This window comes from Podospora pseudopauciseta, chromosome 1 (genome assembly GCF_035222475.1).
Source record: "Podospora pseudopauciseta strain CBS 411.78 chromosome 1, whole genome shotgun sequence".
Classification (NCBI taxonomy): domain Eukaryota; kingdom Fungi; phylum Ascomycota; class Sordariomycetes; order Sordariales; family Podosporaceae; genus Podospora; species Podospora pseudopauciseta.
Window position 1 is genome coordinate 2,835,081 of NC_085892.1, and position 13,062 is coordinate 2,848,142.

The 13,062-nt window shown below is 54.0% G+C and overlaps 6 protein-coding genes across 6 annotated transcripts; 1 reads left to right on the top strand and 5 right to left on the bottom strand.

Moving 5' to 3' along the window:
• Positions 1-56: 56 nt before the first annotated feature.
• Positions 57-2,041, bottom strand: ALD6 (aldehyde dehydrogenase (NADP(+)) ald6; the record flags this gene model as incomplete). Its single annotated transcript, XM_062907345.1, has 2 exons — positions 57-1,271; positions 1,336-2,041. The coding sequence occupies 2 exons, from the start codon at positions 2,039-2,041 to the stop codon at positions 217-219; spliced, it is 1,761 nt and encodes a 586-aa protein (XP_062770291.1). The 3' UTR covers positions 57-216.
• Positions 2,042-2,883: 842 nt separating this feature from the next.
• Positions 2,884-5,229, bottom strand: QC763_107670 (uncharacterized protein; the record flags this gene model as incomplete). Its single annotated transcript, XM_062907346.1, has 3 exons — positions 4,617-5,229; positions 4,233-4,515; positions 2,884-4,172 (listed from the first exon to the last, which is right to left on the bottom strand). The coding sequence occupies exons 1-3, from the start codon at positions 4,764-4,766 to the stop codon at positions 2,884-2,886; spliced, it is 1,722 nt and encodes a 573-aa protein (XP_062770292.1). The 5' UTR covers positions 4,767-5,229.
• Positions 5,230-5,400: 171 nt separating this feature from the next.
• On the top strand, positions 5,401-8,406 carry MDE1 (Methylthioribulose-1-phosphate dehydratase). The gene is given in 5 exon segments (XM_062907347.1): positions 5,401-5,603; positions 5,723-6,396; positions 6,503-7,015; positions 7,080-7,685; positions 7,701-8,406. The coding sequence occupies 3 exon segments, from the start codon at positions 6,224-6,226 to the stop codon at positions 7,174-7,176; spliced, it is 783 nt and encodes a 260-aa protein (XP_062770293.1). The 5' UTR covers positions 5,401-5,603; positions 5,723-6,223; the 3' UTR covers positions 7,177-7,685; positions 7,701-8,406.
• Positions 7,484-9,361, bottom strand: QC763_107690 (uncharacterized protein; the record flags this gene model as incomplete). The annotated part of the gene is made up of 2 exons (XM_062907348.1): positions 8,040-9,361; positions 7,484-7,909 (listed from the first exon to the last, which is right to left on the bottom strand). The coding sequence occupies exons 1-2, from the start codon at positions 8,256-8,258 to the stop codon at positions 7,484-7,486; spliced, it is 645 nt and encodes a 214-aa protein (XP_062770294.1). The 5' UTR covers positions 8,259-9,361.
• Positions 9,362-10,643: 1,282 nt separating this feature from the next.
• Positions 10,644-11,426, bottom strand: QC763_107700 (uncharacterized protein; the record flags this gene model as incomplete). Its single annotated transcript, XM_062907349.1, has 1 exon — positions 10,644-11,426. The coding sequence occupies one exon, from the start codon at positions 11,424-11,426 to the stop codon at positions 10,644-10,646; it is 783 nt and encodes a 260-aa protein (XP_062770295.1).
• Positions 11,427-11,830: 404 nt separating this feature from the next.
• On the bottom strand, positions 11,831-12,667 carry SLD5 (GINS complex subunit; the record flags this gene model as incomplete). The annotated part of the gene is made up of 2 exons (XM_062907350.1): positions 12,451-12,667; positions 11,831-12,368 (listed from the first exon to the last, which is right to left on the bottom strand). Exons 1-2 carry the CDS (start codon positions 12,573-12,575, stop codon positions 11,831-11,833), a joined length of 663 nt encoding a protein of 220 aa, XP_062770296.1. The 5' UTR covers positions 12,576-12,667.
• Positions 12,668-13,062: the final 395 nt, after the last annotated feature.

Consider the following 13,062-nt stretch of genomic DNA (forward strand, 5'->3'; position numbering starts at 1 on the left):
CTCTCTCATATCCAAATATTCTAGTTCACACACACACACACACACATACAGAGCATGAAGGGATTGGCTCAATAATATTTCATGTCTTTATGACAATTGTATAAATCATCCATCAATCATTCTACATATTTCCTCTTTTGCCTGCTAAAACATTTCAACTTTATATAAACCAAAGACATGCAAAACCACATTTTCCCATCGCCCCCAAGAACAAGCCTAAGAATGAGTAGGCATGGCCACATCCGCCTTCTTGCTAATCGCATCCTCGGCGCTCCACATGGCCGTCACCGTCTTGAGCTGCGTGTAAAAGTTGATCCCCGGCTTCCCGTAGAACGTGCTTGCGCCGCCGCCCGCAATGCTCTTCTTATTGCCCGTGAAGCTGAACATGGGGAGGGGCACAGGAATAGGGACGTTGATCCCGACCTGACCAGCCTCAATCTTGCGTCTGAACGTCTCGGCCGTGGGACCGCTCCTCGTAAAGATGGCAACACCGTTGCCGTACTCGTTCTCATTGATCAGATCGATTGCTTCGTCCAACGTGTCAACGTTGAGGCAAACGAGGACAGGGCCAAAGATCTCCTCCTTGTAGCACTTCATATCCTTGGTGACGTTGGAGATAATGGTAGGAGCGACCCAGTTGCCGTTGGGGTACTTGGGTGGCTTGAAGCCCCTCCCATCAAGAAGGATAGTGGCACCCTCTTCCTCGGCCGAGGCGATCAAACCCTCGATACGCTCCTTGCTCTGAGGGGAGATGACAGGCCCCAAATCAGCGCCCTCTTCAAACCCACCATTCACCTGAAGAGCCTTTGCCCGCTCGGCAAGCTCGGGAAGCCACTCTTTCGTCTCGCCCACCATGACAAGAGTCGACAAGGCCATGCAGCGCTGACCCGCGGCGCCAAAGGCAGCACCGACCACCGCGTTGAGGAACTGGTTCTTGTTGCAGTCTGGGAGGACAGCAGCGTGGTTCTTGGCCCCGAGGTTGGCCTGGACACGCTTGCCGTTGGCGGAGCCGCGTGAGAAGATGTACTCGCCCGCCTTGTTGCCGCCGACGAAGCTGACAGCCTTGATGGCGGGCTCGTCGAGGATGAAGTTGACTGTGCGGTGGGCGCCGTGGACAATGTTCACCACGCCCTCGGGGAAGCCCGCCTTCTTGGTGAGCTCGGCGAGGATCATAGCCGCGCCGGGGTCGCGCTCTGAGGGCTTGAGGATGAGCGTGTTGCCCGTGATGGTCGCCACGGGGATACACCAAAGCGGAATCATAGCTGGGAAGTCTACCTCACACACACACGGTTAGCCAACCTTGCCCTTTTCCCTCTTGTAACAGGAACAACTCACTAAAAGGGCAAATGGCAGCCACAACCCCCAACGGCTCCCTATAAGTCCTAGTCTCCATATCCTTCGCAACCTCCAAAACCTCCCCTTTCAACAACTCCGGCGCCCCGCAAGCCGCCTCAGCAACCTGCAACCCCCTCAGCACATCCCCCTTCGAATCCGCAAACGTCTTCCCCTGCTCCAGCGTAATGCTCGCCGCCAACCTATCCCAATTCTCCCTAATCAACCCCACAAACTTGAACATGATCTGCTGCCTGTGCAGCACGCTCGTCGCACTCCAGCTCTTGAACGCCTTCTCTGCCGCCGCCACCGCAGCCTTTAGCTCCTCGTCCGTGTTCTGCGGGACCCGGGTAATTAACTCGTTCGTGGCCGGGTCGTGCAGGTCAATGTACTGCGAGGTGGCCGACTTGACGAACTCGTTGTTGACGAACCAGGGGGTGTCGTACGCCGTCTGGAGCTTCTCGTGCGTGGTGGGGAAGTTGGTCGCCGTGCTGGCCAGGCCGTAGGCCGAGGCGGTTCCGGCGGGACGAAGGTGCTGAGCGGTGGCGTGTATCCTCCTCACGGCGGCGGCCGAGGCCGAGTGGGTGCTGTTCTTCGAGGGAGCCATTCTGAGTGCTGGAGACGAAGAACCCAACAGAGCGCTGGCTGATCGTTGCGAGGGCGAGAAATGGGAGGAAGCCACAGCAGCTCGGGATGCGAAACGACGCATGTTGAAAGGGAGAAGTCCAAAATGGTTGGCCCGATGGGCGGTATAGGATAGGACACGGGTTGGATGTGACAGCGGTCAATAGCTTGTCGAACTAGGTAGGCCGGCTTCTATATTAACCCCCGAATGGTTCGCTGCAGCTTTGCGAATTCGCCCCTGCTCGACTGGCTGTCCAAAACTGCAGATGTCTTGAAAGACTGTTCCCCCTTTATCCGTCCCCCCAGCGACACCGCAGGGGGGAATGCCGCTTTAAAGACCGGACGTGAGGAGGGGAACTGAGCGGGTGAGCTTCCCCGCCATGCCATGGCCTCTTGCCTCCCTTCTCCGCAGCTCCAGTAAGCCGCGGCCTGCCGAACTCCAATCGGATGCTGCACAAGCAACCTGTCAACAGGTTTAGACTGGGGACGAAGCTCTCATGGGTCCTGCCAAGACGAAATCTGGGGTATCAAAACACAGGGAGCTTCCAAGTCAAGGCAAGGCTGGAGGAGCTCGTTGTCCACTTCTGTCCACTTGATCAGATACTCGTTAGATAGCGCGATAGCATGAGCACTCGCACCAAACTATGACCATCAGTAACTAACGCCGTTGTATTTTCTCACGCATGCCTATAAAATACATTTACGCCTGGATACACCTGCCCAAGTCGAGAAAAACAGAAGAACGAAAAATCGTGTGCTCTTGCAATCAAGTCAAGTCGCCCATTTTCCTGATAACATCCGGATCACGTCACGTTCTGCATGACTGCCGGTTCCTGTCCCTTTGATATTAACGGTATCCGAGACTACCTCGTGGTATCTGGGTATAAATCCACCTCTCTCAAAATCCCCTCTTCATTTACTCCAGCCTTACGCCTTCCGCGTGTTGGTGCGCTTGGTGACCTCAGCCTTGGCCGTCTCGGCGCCAGTGGCGGCAGCCTCAGCGACCTTGTCCTTGGCCTCCTTGGCCTTCTCCTTGACCTCAGCGGCAGCCTTCTTGACAGGGGCGGGGTTGGTAGCAACGCCGACAATGCCGAAGATGAGGCCGAGGACGGTGAGGAGGACAGCGGCAATGCCGCCAGCAATCTCGGGGACGAACTTGATGGCCTCAATGGGGTCGCGCTGGGCGATGGTCAAGAACAAGTCAAGCTTCTCAGTGATGTAGGTCTTGGGGTCATCCAAGAACTTGAGGTCGTTGGGAGAAGCGGGCTTGTCCTCCTCCTTGGGTCTCTCGGCCTCCTCAAGGGCCTCCTCAACGGGGTGCTTCTTGAAGAAAGTCTCCTCGGCGAGCTTGCGGGCATCCTCAACGGAGTGACCAATGTAGATGTTGTCAAAAAGGATATCCTTCTGCATGGTCCAGATCTCGTAGCCGATGGCACCAATGGGCTCAAAGTTGGCGGGGTTCTTGTCCTCGAAGTAGTCGGGGTTCTTGATCTTGCGGGGAGCCCAGACGCCCTTGTAGGCAGGGTTGTCAATGTAAGGAGCAGACCACTTGCCCTTGTAGTCGGGGTTCTTAATCATGGGCTTGGTCCAGGGGCCACAGCCAGAAACATCAGCGCACTTGGGGTTGGGGACAGTGGGGGCGATCCAGTCACCATCCTCCTCATCATCCCAATCCTCGGGCTTCTGGGCCTCGGGGTCGGGGATGGTGAGGGGCTCATCGACAAGCCAGTCAGCAGGCTGAGTGGCATCCTCATCGACAATCTCGTACGGGGCATCCTCATCCCAGTCATCGGGCTTCTTGGCATCGGGGTCCTGAATACGGGCCTCATCAACCCAGTCCTCGGGCTTCTTGTCCTTGGGGTCGTCAATCTCCTTGGGAGGGTTGACCGAAGGAGTAAAGTCCTCGAGGAGGCTGCCCTCCTTGACCTGCTCGCCGTTGATGCCAATGGAGTAGGTGTTGTTGGGGTGGACTGTGAGGGTGTAGAGCTCAGTAGTCTTGACAATCTTGGCCGAGGGCGCGGAAGAGAGATGCTTCTCCTCGTACTCCCCAGTCTTGGGGTTCTTGTGGTTGAAAATGAAGTGCACCTTGTTGGTGTGGCCGCACTTGTCGGGACCGAACATGATCACGTATGGGGTCGCGTTGGAGAACTCATCCTGGTGGAGAGCCTTGTTATCCCGGAGGAGCTTCATATAAGCACCGCCGCATTCGAGGCCGTCTGTAGCAGGACGTTAGCAAGGCTGAGCGATTCGGTGCAGGTTGGAGTAGTAAAACGCACCTTGAAGCTTGACCTCATACTGAACGACGAGGGTCTTGCCCTTGGGGTCGATCTTCTTGGGGAATTTCGCCGAGATGGCGTGGTGGGCAGCTGCGTTCTTGACAACAAGACCCTTGTCACCCTCCATGCCCTTGTAGACGGTGGGCTCCTCGACGGACCACTCGCCGATGTAGGCCCATTCTTCCTCAGAGCCCTTGGTATCCTTCTTGGCGTGGGAAGGCTTCCACCTTTGCTCCCAGTCGTCGGTGAACTGCTCGAGGAATGGGGCCTTGAGCTTGGTAGGCTGTGGAAGTCGGTTGTCAGCAAACAGTCGATGTGATTGATGCCATGGCCAGGCCAGTGCGGGGCAGACCATGACGATTGGAACAGGGCAAAAAAACTTACAGTAAAGGTTGGCAGAGGGGGGACCGACTTGGTCGAGGCCTCGGCGGCAGTGCTGGAGCTTTCCTCCTTGAGCACCTTCTGGTCGTCGGCGTAGACACCACCGGCCAGGATGGCTGCGCTGGCAGCAGCGGCAGCAACGTTGAACTTCATTGTGAAGGTAGACTGCTGTTCCAAGCAGCTATGGGTAGAGATAAAGACAACGAAAGATGTCCTCAACGGCGGAGATGGACACGATGGTTGGTTTCGGGCAATGGATGTCACTCCCAGAGCTCAGGGGAAAAAAGAAGAAGCTTGTCGATGGGTTGCGGAAAGCCAACGTTGTGAATTTGAAGCTTCGGCGGATGAAATTCGACAACGTGTCTTTAACAGAGCTTACACCTGAGCTTAGAGCTTGGGGCGCCTGCAATACGGGCACACCAACTTGCGGGGACAGAAGGCTGGCTTAGCCGGGTGGGGGTGGCCCTAGCGCTGCATGGTGGAAGATCTTGGAATATTCGATTGGCCAGATTTCCACGAGAACTGCTCCTGAACATGCTCCCATCTGATCATTATGTTCTTGCGATAGGCAGTGAATAGTGTCAAATTGAATCTTTCTGTTTATTTTTCATGGTCCAGAGCTCTTTGTTTCTCGTTGCCATGTGAATGGCTCTCAATTGCTGTTCTTTGGGGCTGTTGGAGACACCGTTTCTCAATGTGGGGCATTGGAGCTGACAGGTCCTCCACTCTCAGCCTTTCACATTCTTCTGCTTCAATATTCGAAATCACGCCGCCCAGAGGAAGCGGTACCGTTTCCCGAATGGTAATTATGGTAGTACGCCTAACTTGACCAGACAAGGCAGCCCAGTCGATTCAAGGTGAAACTTCGATGGCCACATATCTCGGCTCCGTGGTCTGGGGTTCCGCCTTTTGCTGACTGAGCAGGCGGCATTGAACAACCAGTTCCAAGCTGTCTTCCGGTCCTCAAGAGGCATAAATATGCAATTGGAGGTATGTGGTCTCTCGAGGCTCTCCGGTCAAGTTATTGACTGCATTGTCTGGACTTTTTCCGATGTTTGGTATGGCTTATCTCTAAAGTGTATATCAAGCTTTATCTAACGCTACACCAGCCGTTCCTTTCTCTATTACCCATGTTCTCTTACTGAGACCACGTGGAGACAAGTAACTTGGTCATACTCGAGAATCTCAAAGTCTTTTCCAATGAAATATCACAAGTGCACATGTCCGATATCACTCTCTGGGTGGACCTGAGTAGCAATGCCGGGAGCTGCTAAAGTCGCCGCATGGCCTGTCCCGCCGAGTGTCCGCCCGTTCGTTCGCTCGGCAAACCAATGAGTGGTGGGTAAGGTTGGGTGGTGTTTCGTTCGGAGCCACTCCGAACCGCAGCGGCCTTCCTTGTCGCAATTTAGCCCTAAATAGCCTCATTTTCGTTTTTGATACTGCCGACTTGCTCAAGATTTGCCGGTAAAGATAGACAGCCCTTTGTGTCTCTCCCAAACCCTTCAAACGACCACCTTGGCCTTTTGGAGACACCCCTGGTCCGACTCGGTCAGCCAATCCGACCCCGCAGCCTCCATCCATCGCCGTCATCCCGCCCACTAGCAGCGAATATGACCCCGCCAACCACCGGCCTGCCGGCCGAGAACACCACCGACAACAACGACCATCTCGTACAGTCGGATGACCCCGAGCACCCGGCGAACTTGATCCCCTCGCTTTGCGCAAAGTTCTGGACTCTTGGTTGGGTGACCGGCACCGGCGGTGGTGCCTCTATTCGCGATGGGTACTAAATATTTCTCTCCTTATCGATAACCCCGCATATCACCACTATCACCCACCACCAGCGCAGCCATTGATAAGTCCAACACCAACTAACAAGCGCGATGTAGCGACCTAGTCTACCTCGCCCCTTCGGGAGTTCAAAAGGAGCTCATGAAGCCCTCCGACATCTACGTCCTCTCTCTCGCCGCCCAGGCGCAATCCCTCTCCCGCCGCCAGCGAGTCTACCTCCGCAGCCCACCGGTTTACAAGCCCAGCCAGTGCACCCCCCTCTTCCTCGCCGCCTTCACCAAGCGCAATGCCGGCTGCTGCATCCACACCCACTCCCACTGGGCCGTCCTCGTGACGTTGATCCTCGAACAGCAAGGAAGCAAGGAGTTCCGCATCAACAACATTGAGCAGATCAAGGGGTTCGGCAAGGGTTTCCAGAAGAGCGGGAACCTTGGGTACCATGATACGCTTGTGATTCCCGTGATTGAGAACACGGCGCATGAGGAGGACCTGACGGAGTTTTTGGAGGAGGCAATGGACAAGTACCCGGATACGTATGCTGTGTTGGTAAGGAGGCATGGTGTTTATGTTTGGGGGGATAATGTCCACAAAGCGAAGACACAGTGTGAGAGGTATGCTTGTTGAAATTGCCACTCTTGCTTTCTGGAAAATAGACACTGACATGATCCTCGCCAGCTTGGACTACCTCTTCCAACTAGCCGTCGAGATGAAGCAGCTCGGTCTGCCCTGGATCACAGACATCGAGCCGACCATCCCGACAAGAAAGGATTAGAGATATGACAGACAGCCTCTTCAATAATTTCCAAATAATACCCAGTGACACAGCATCTCACGTCAAGCAACCACAAGCATCATCACTCAAATTTTAGCAATTCTTTTTCCATTAAACCCTTCCATTACACCGCCACAACTAACTCCAAACCCAGAATATCCAAATCATACATTATACCATTTCCCCCCTTCCGACCCTTTTAGGCCTCCTTTCTTACCCCCAGCCACAAAAGTAATTGACATTTCCCAAAACTACGCACAGAGAATCGAAACCCCCGCCCCCCTTCCCCTTTTTCATCAACTCCCATTTACAAAGCCATAACAGCACCCAAAAAAGCTAACAACCCCATCCCGGAGCCGACAACAGCACCGGGAACGGCAGCGTTGCTGGTCACGCTAGCCGGGGCGCCAGTAGTAGTGGGGTTGCCCTCCTGGTTGTTGGTAGTGCCGTTCCCGCCTTCCTCGCCATCATCATTGTTGTCATCGTCGTCGTTGTTGTTGTTGTTGTTGTTGTTGTTGTTGTTGTCAGAGTTGTTATTGTTGTTGTTACCAGAGTTGTTGCTGTTGCCATTGCCAGAGCTAGAGCCACCAGTGGGCTTGGGAGCAACACCGGGGGTGGCGGTGTAGTAGTGGGCGGCGACGCAGGCGTTGTAGCACTGGCCGTAGGCGAGGTTGTCGGCTTCGGTGCCGTTGCCCTTGGGGCATTCGGAGACGCACTTGTTTGTGGCTTCGACCTAGAGGGCACGCAGGTGTGTTAGTCATGAAGGTTTGGTTGGGTGTGGCTTGGGATAATTAAGTTTGTGGTTATATATGTGGGACAACCACAAAAGGGGGGTCTCTTAGGAGGGAGATATGGCGACGTACATCTTGCTCGCCGGGGTTGGGCACTGGGTTGCACTTGGCCGTGCAGTTGACGTCGCCGGGGGTGCAGGCGTTGATGCAGCGGAGGATCTCGGCCTGCTGGGAGTTTTGGGCGGCGGTGGCTGGGTCGATGGAGGTGTTGACCGAGACGGTGGTGGAGGTGCCCTGGGCGCTGGCGAGGGCGGCGAGGGCGCTGGTGAGGATGAGGGATGTGACGCGCATTTTGGCTGCGGTGTTGATGTTGATATTAAGACAATAAAGTGAGGGTTTGTTTACTTTAAAGAATGTGACAAGATGGTAGCGACAGTATTATTAGGAAGAGAGATCCAACACACAGCAGAGAGGCAGTACAAGACTGATGATGATGATGGTGAAGATGAGGAGAGGGAAGAGGAAAGAATGAGAGCCAAGGGGGGGGGGGGAAGGTTGGAAGGTGGGAGTACTAAATAGCCAGCTACGTTATTGCGGCTTGCGCCTTCGCCTCTTCGCTCTCAGCCAACACCTTTTGGTGTGGTCTCGCATCCCCATGCCACTACCATGATACCCACAAAAAAAACAAAGAGGGAGAGGCTAGGACATGCAACCCTCGGGCGGTGATGGGCGTTTGCTTGGTCTGCCAATGCGTGAATAGCTGTAGGTACCAAGGTACCCTTTGACCGTGACGACGGTAACCCTTCTCCCCCAGTCCACTCTTTTTCAAACACGAGGGGGGGGGTCATCCCTCCAGTCCTCTCTTTCTCTCTCAAGCGTTTCCCATTCCCTTCCCGCTCCATCCAATCTTCGACTGGCGCGGCGCGGCACACACACACACACGGCAGGGAACCCGACAGGCGGCAAGGGCTCCCTCTTCCAAGGGGGAGGCGTGAAAGATGTGGTGGTGGTTGTTGATTCTATGATTTTCTGTGCCATTTTTAAGATCCGAGATGGGGCTCTTGTCACTCACTCCCACGCAACAGCCACGCTCTCTTCTCTGTCTTTTGCCCCGACATCTCACAACCATGATTTTTGGACTGTCCCACGTTACGCAAACTCACTCACACAGGCCCCAGGTTTGCCAGTCAGTCACTTGACATGGATTGGTTTTGGAGGGGGCAGGAAAAACAGCTTGGACAGATAATCTCCCGAGGTGAAATTGCGGGTTTCGCCAAGACAAGCCCACATCGAACTGGTCCGTGGTCCGTGGTCGATCTGCTGCTTTTCTGGGCACCAATCAGCGGGCGGGAAATCGCGTAATGGGTTACTTAAAAGATGGGGAATGATCTTTTTCGTGTCAGTCTGTTCTGTTGTCTGTGTAACCACAGCTGAATGCTCTGCTGCTCATGTTGGCTGCATCTTCTATCTTGAGAAACTCACAGAGCCCTTCAAACGTCCCATCTTCATCGAGAACAGACAAAATCCCCAGACCCTTAGCGCTGGCTCTTAGGTCAGGTCAAAGTTGTCAGGGACACTGACAGACGCATGTGAAGTCATTGGTCCGAACAGCAGCAACACCACATGCACAAGCGTCCAGCCAAAGCGGACCGCCGGACAACCCCTGCCGAGACATTTCAGGACAAGCCACCGAGCCCCCCAGGCATGGCATCTCATGACTTTCTCATCACAGACAGCCGGAGCTGGACAAGTTCTTGGGGATCATATCACAAACCATCAAACTTCTTTTCTCTTCCACAGTCTGACAGAAACCTCAGCCTACAGGTGGAACATTCGTATACACTATAACCCTTCGTGTCCAATCCCATCGAAAATGGATCCCATATGAGCTGGCAAAAACACCAGCCTCACAATGTCCACTTGATACGAACGTATTACTACCTCCCAAGACTAATGTAAAGCAACCTCACCTTGTAATCGAAGCCACTGGAACATTCAACAATGATTGGCATGGCAGATACAACACCAAGCATTGCTCTCAGCGTTCAACATCGGACGAGTTCATCCGATGTTTTTGTTTCCCATCAGTGCTGTGTTATCTCAGCCAACCCTCCCTTGCTTCAAAATGGTAGATTATGCATTCTTTGTTTTTGGACCCTCAAACCTCAGCTCTTTCTTTTTTTTCCTTTTTTTCTCTCTTCTAGCTCACTCATCCCCAGCCGAAAAATACCCACCCAACCAACCCCCTCCGCTCATTGTTCATGCACAAAAGCAGCGGATATGCATGTAGGTCCCAGCTTTTGCATACATGCATAGTGTAATGCCAACTGCCAGCATCCCCATACAATTCTCCAACAATACCAACCTCTCAAGAAAAACTTTAAATCTTTTCAATCGAATCAACAAATTCCCACCACCAAACCCCACAACCCCGAGTCACGTCATTAGGTGGGTTTGACAAGGCTAATCAACCCTCAAACCCTGGCCCCTGAGAGGAAATCGAGATCGCGTATCGTAGCCTTGTGAACGAGGCTCCACCGACGACGACGGGTCATTAAACTGTAAAGGGGACATCCACTTCACTTTATACCAACCTTGCGTGTGTAGAGTTACGTATTGCAGAAAACAAGTGCTGGACGAAATGTTGGCTTGATATATCAGAAGATTAATCTGCAACAATATAAACACCGGAATGGACATCAATTCCATCCCACCCAATCCCCCATGCCACCCTTATCACCATGGTATACGCCCCTCCTTAGCAGAGTAACTCCCCGTCTCCCCTTCACCTTCCATCGTAGCCAACCTGACAGCATTTACCGCCCCCTCCTCCACACTCTTAAGCCCCTGAAACTTATTCAAATTCGTACTGCAATACCCCGGACAACAAACGTTCACCTTCCACCCTTCCCCATCCCCATCCTCCCCCTCAGCCTTCTCAAACCTAATCACATAATGCAAACTGAGCATGTTCAACGCCGTCTTGCTGGCACAGTAAGCAGTATAAGTATCCACATGGCAATGGTGCCCCTTGTCCGCCCTGCATGTCAAGCTCCCCATCACCGACCCCATCATCACTATCCTTCTCACCTTGGCGGACTTCTCCATCAGGGGTATAAACGCGTCCGTGACCATGGCTACCGAGGTAACGTTTGTGTCTAGGATTATGGCCCATTTTTGACGGGGGGGGATGTCGGGGATGTTGTCGAAGGCGTGTTCGGATATACCAGCGTTGTTGATCAACACGTCGAGGCGGCCGTGGGTGGATGAGACGTGGGATACTGCTGCGGCGATGGAGGCGTCCGAGGTTACGTCTAGGATGAGGGGTTCGACGGATAGGCCTCGAGATTCAAGGGGGCTGACTGCTTCTTCGAGCGGTTGCTTGCGGCGGCCGGCCATGATGATGTGGTAGTCTTTGTGTTCGGTGGCGAGCTTTTTGGCGATTTCGAAGCCGATGCCTTGGTTGGCGCCCGTGATGAGGACGATGGTGGTGTCTGGTGAGGCCATGGTTGCGGTCATGAGCTCCGGACGGTGAGTGAGGTGAGTGTGTCGACTCGGTCTGTCGAATCAGTGGTGTGGGTGATAGTAAGGTGGCGATAAATATAGTTGTCGAGCTTGTCTGCGCATCACGGTTTTATCATGAAACTTAAGTCCGGATACGTATTGGGGTATGGGGAGCCCCGGAGATAAGCTCTCGTCCGCCAATTCACCCCCTTTATTGGTCTGAGCCTCCGGCAGTTTCCTCATATTGGAAACAGCCCAACTGCCGCCTCACCGTGACGGTGTCCGGAACGGAGCAAAGGCCGGCGTCCTTATGTCCGGCACACAGAGCCGAGTCCTGGTTGCGGTTGAAATATCGCAAGATCACCACCGCACAGCACATGCGTTCACGCGATGCTGCCCCCTCTTGAGCGTTTCCAAAATCACACCAGTTCTGCGCTTCCATTTTCTACCAGGGTCTTTGCATCGGCCCATCGCAAAATGACGATATCGCTTTCTCGCCCGTCCATGGCACCGTCCGAGTCAACACCGCGCCCTTCGACCAAAGTGTCCTTTAGCAGCCTGATGAACACAGCCGACTCAAGATCTGGAGTTTCCACCATGTTGATACCCGCCGAGTCGTTGATGTTTTGCAAGGCTGAAGGAAAAGAAGAGAGGAACGACGAGAGGTAGTGGTTGTGAAGAAGAGCCTGGTGACGGGTCGCATAGGCTAGCTCCATTTCGGAAAGTCGGGCTCTCAGCGCGTCGGTCGAGAGGTAGTGTAGAGTGTGTCTGTCTATCTTTGAAATTCGAGCGCGGACGTAGCTTCGAACGAGGTACTTGAAGCGCTCCAGTTCGGTTTGTATGACGATGAGAGCAAAGTTGGTCTTGGGGTCCATGTCGCCGGTCATCTCCTCGACCTTTTCGATCTGGCGCTTGATACTATCATTGACGCGTTCGAAGAGGCCATCTGCCGGCCAGCTGCAGGTGTCAAAAAAAACCGCCAGGTTAGCAACGGACAGTTCGGCGACTGTTACTTTGTTGGAAGATGTTGTTTGCATACGGGAGAAGCTCGGGCGCTGATCGCTCGGCAATCCAGGCACGCGTTAACTCTTGAAGATTACGCTTTTCTTGCGGCACGGCATGGAAGGTCGGGTCGACTTCCCTGAGAATGTCGTCGATGTCCATGGTCGGAGGTGTTACAGATACAGGGAGGGAATTCGGTCAGGGGAGTTCGTCAGCAGCAGCAGATGCTTCGCAATGCAGCTTCCAGGCCCTTGGTTGACTTTCATGTCTGGCACCCTTTTTCCAAGTTCTCGGCGTCGGAGGGGTTAGCGCGGGGCACCCCACCCGCTCCAAAGAGGAGGTGGGTCCATTGGGCGATCGGGATGGGGCCAAGCTCCATCCGACGACGGCTCATCCCGCTCGTCCCTGGCACGTAGCCGGGCGCTCTATCAGCATTCGGCAACAATCTGATTGTCGTCAACTTGTTGAAGATACAGCACTGTCATGAGTGAGATCATACGATAATCCCAAATTCTAGAAGCAATTTGTCCAAGCCCGCCTTCTCCGCGCTCTCCGAAAACATGGCTGCTTCCACACCACCTCCACAAAGCCACCGATCGAGCTTCAGCTGCAGAGGTCGGAGAAGGATGAACAATGTCCTTGTGTGAGA

What these genes read in the sequence shown, in the direction of transcription:
- MDE1 (XM_062907347.1), top strand. Translation starts at nt 6,224, where the DNA reads ATGACCCCGCCAACCACCGGCCTGCCGGCCGAGAACACCACCGACAAC. An exon ending in GGTGCCTCTATTCGCGATGG is followed by an intron (nt 6,397 to 6,502) that starts GTACTAAATATT and finishes AGCGCGATGTAG; the next exon opens with CGACCTAGTCTACCTCGCCC. An exon ending in GCGAAGACACAGTGTGAGAG is followed by an intron (nt 7,016 to 7,079) that starts GTATGCTTGTTG and finishes GATCCTCGCCAG; the next exon opens with CTTGGACTACCTCTTCCAAC.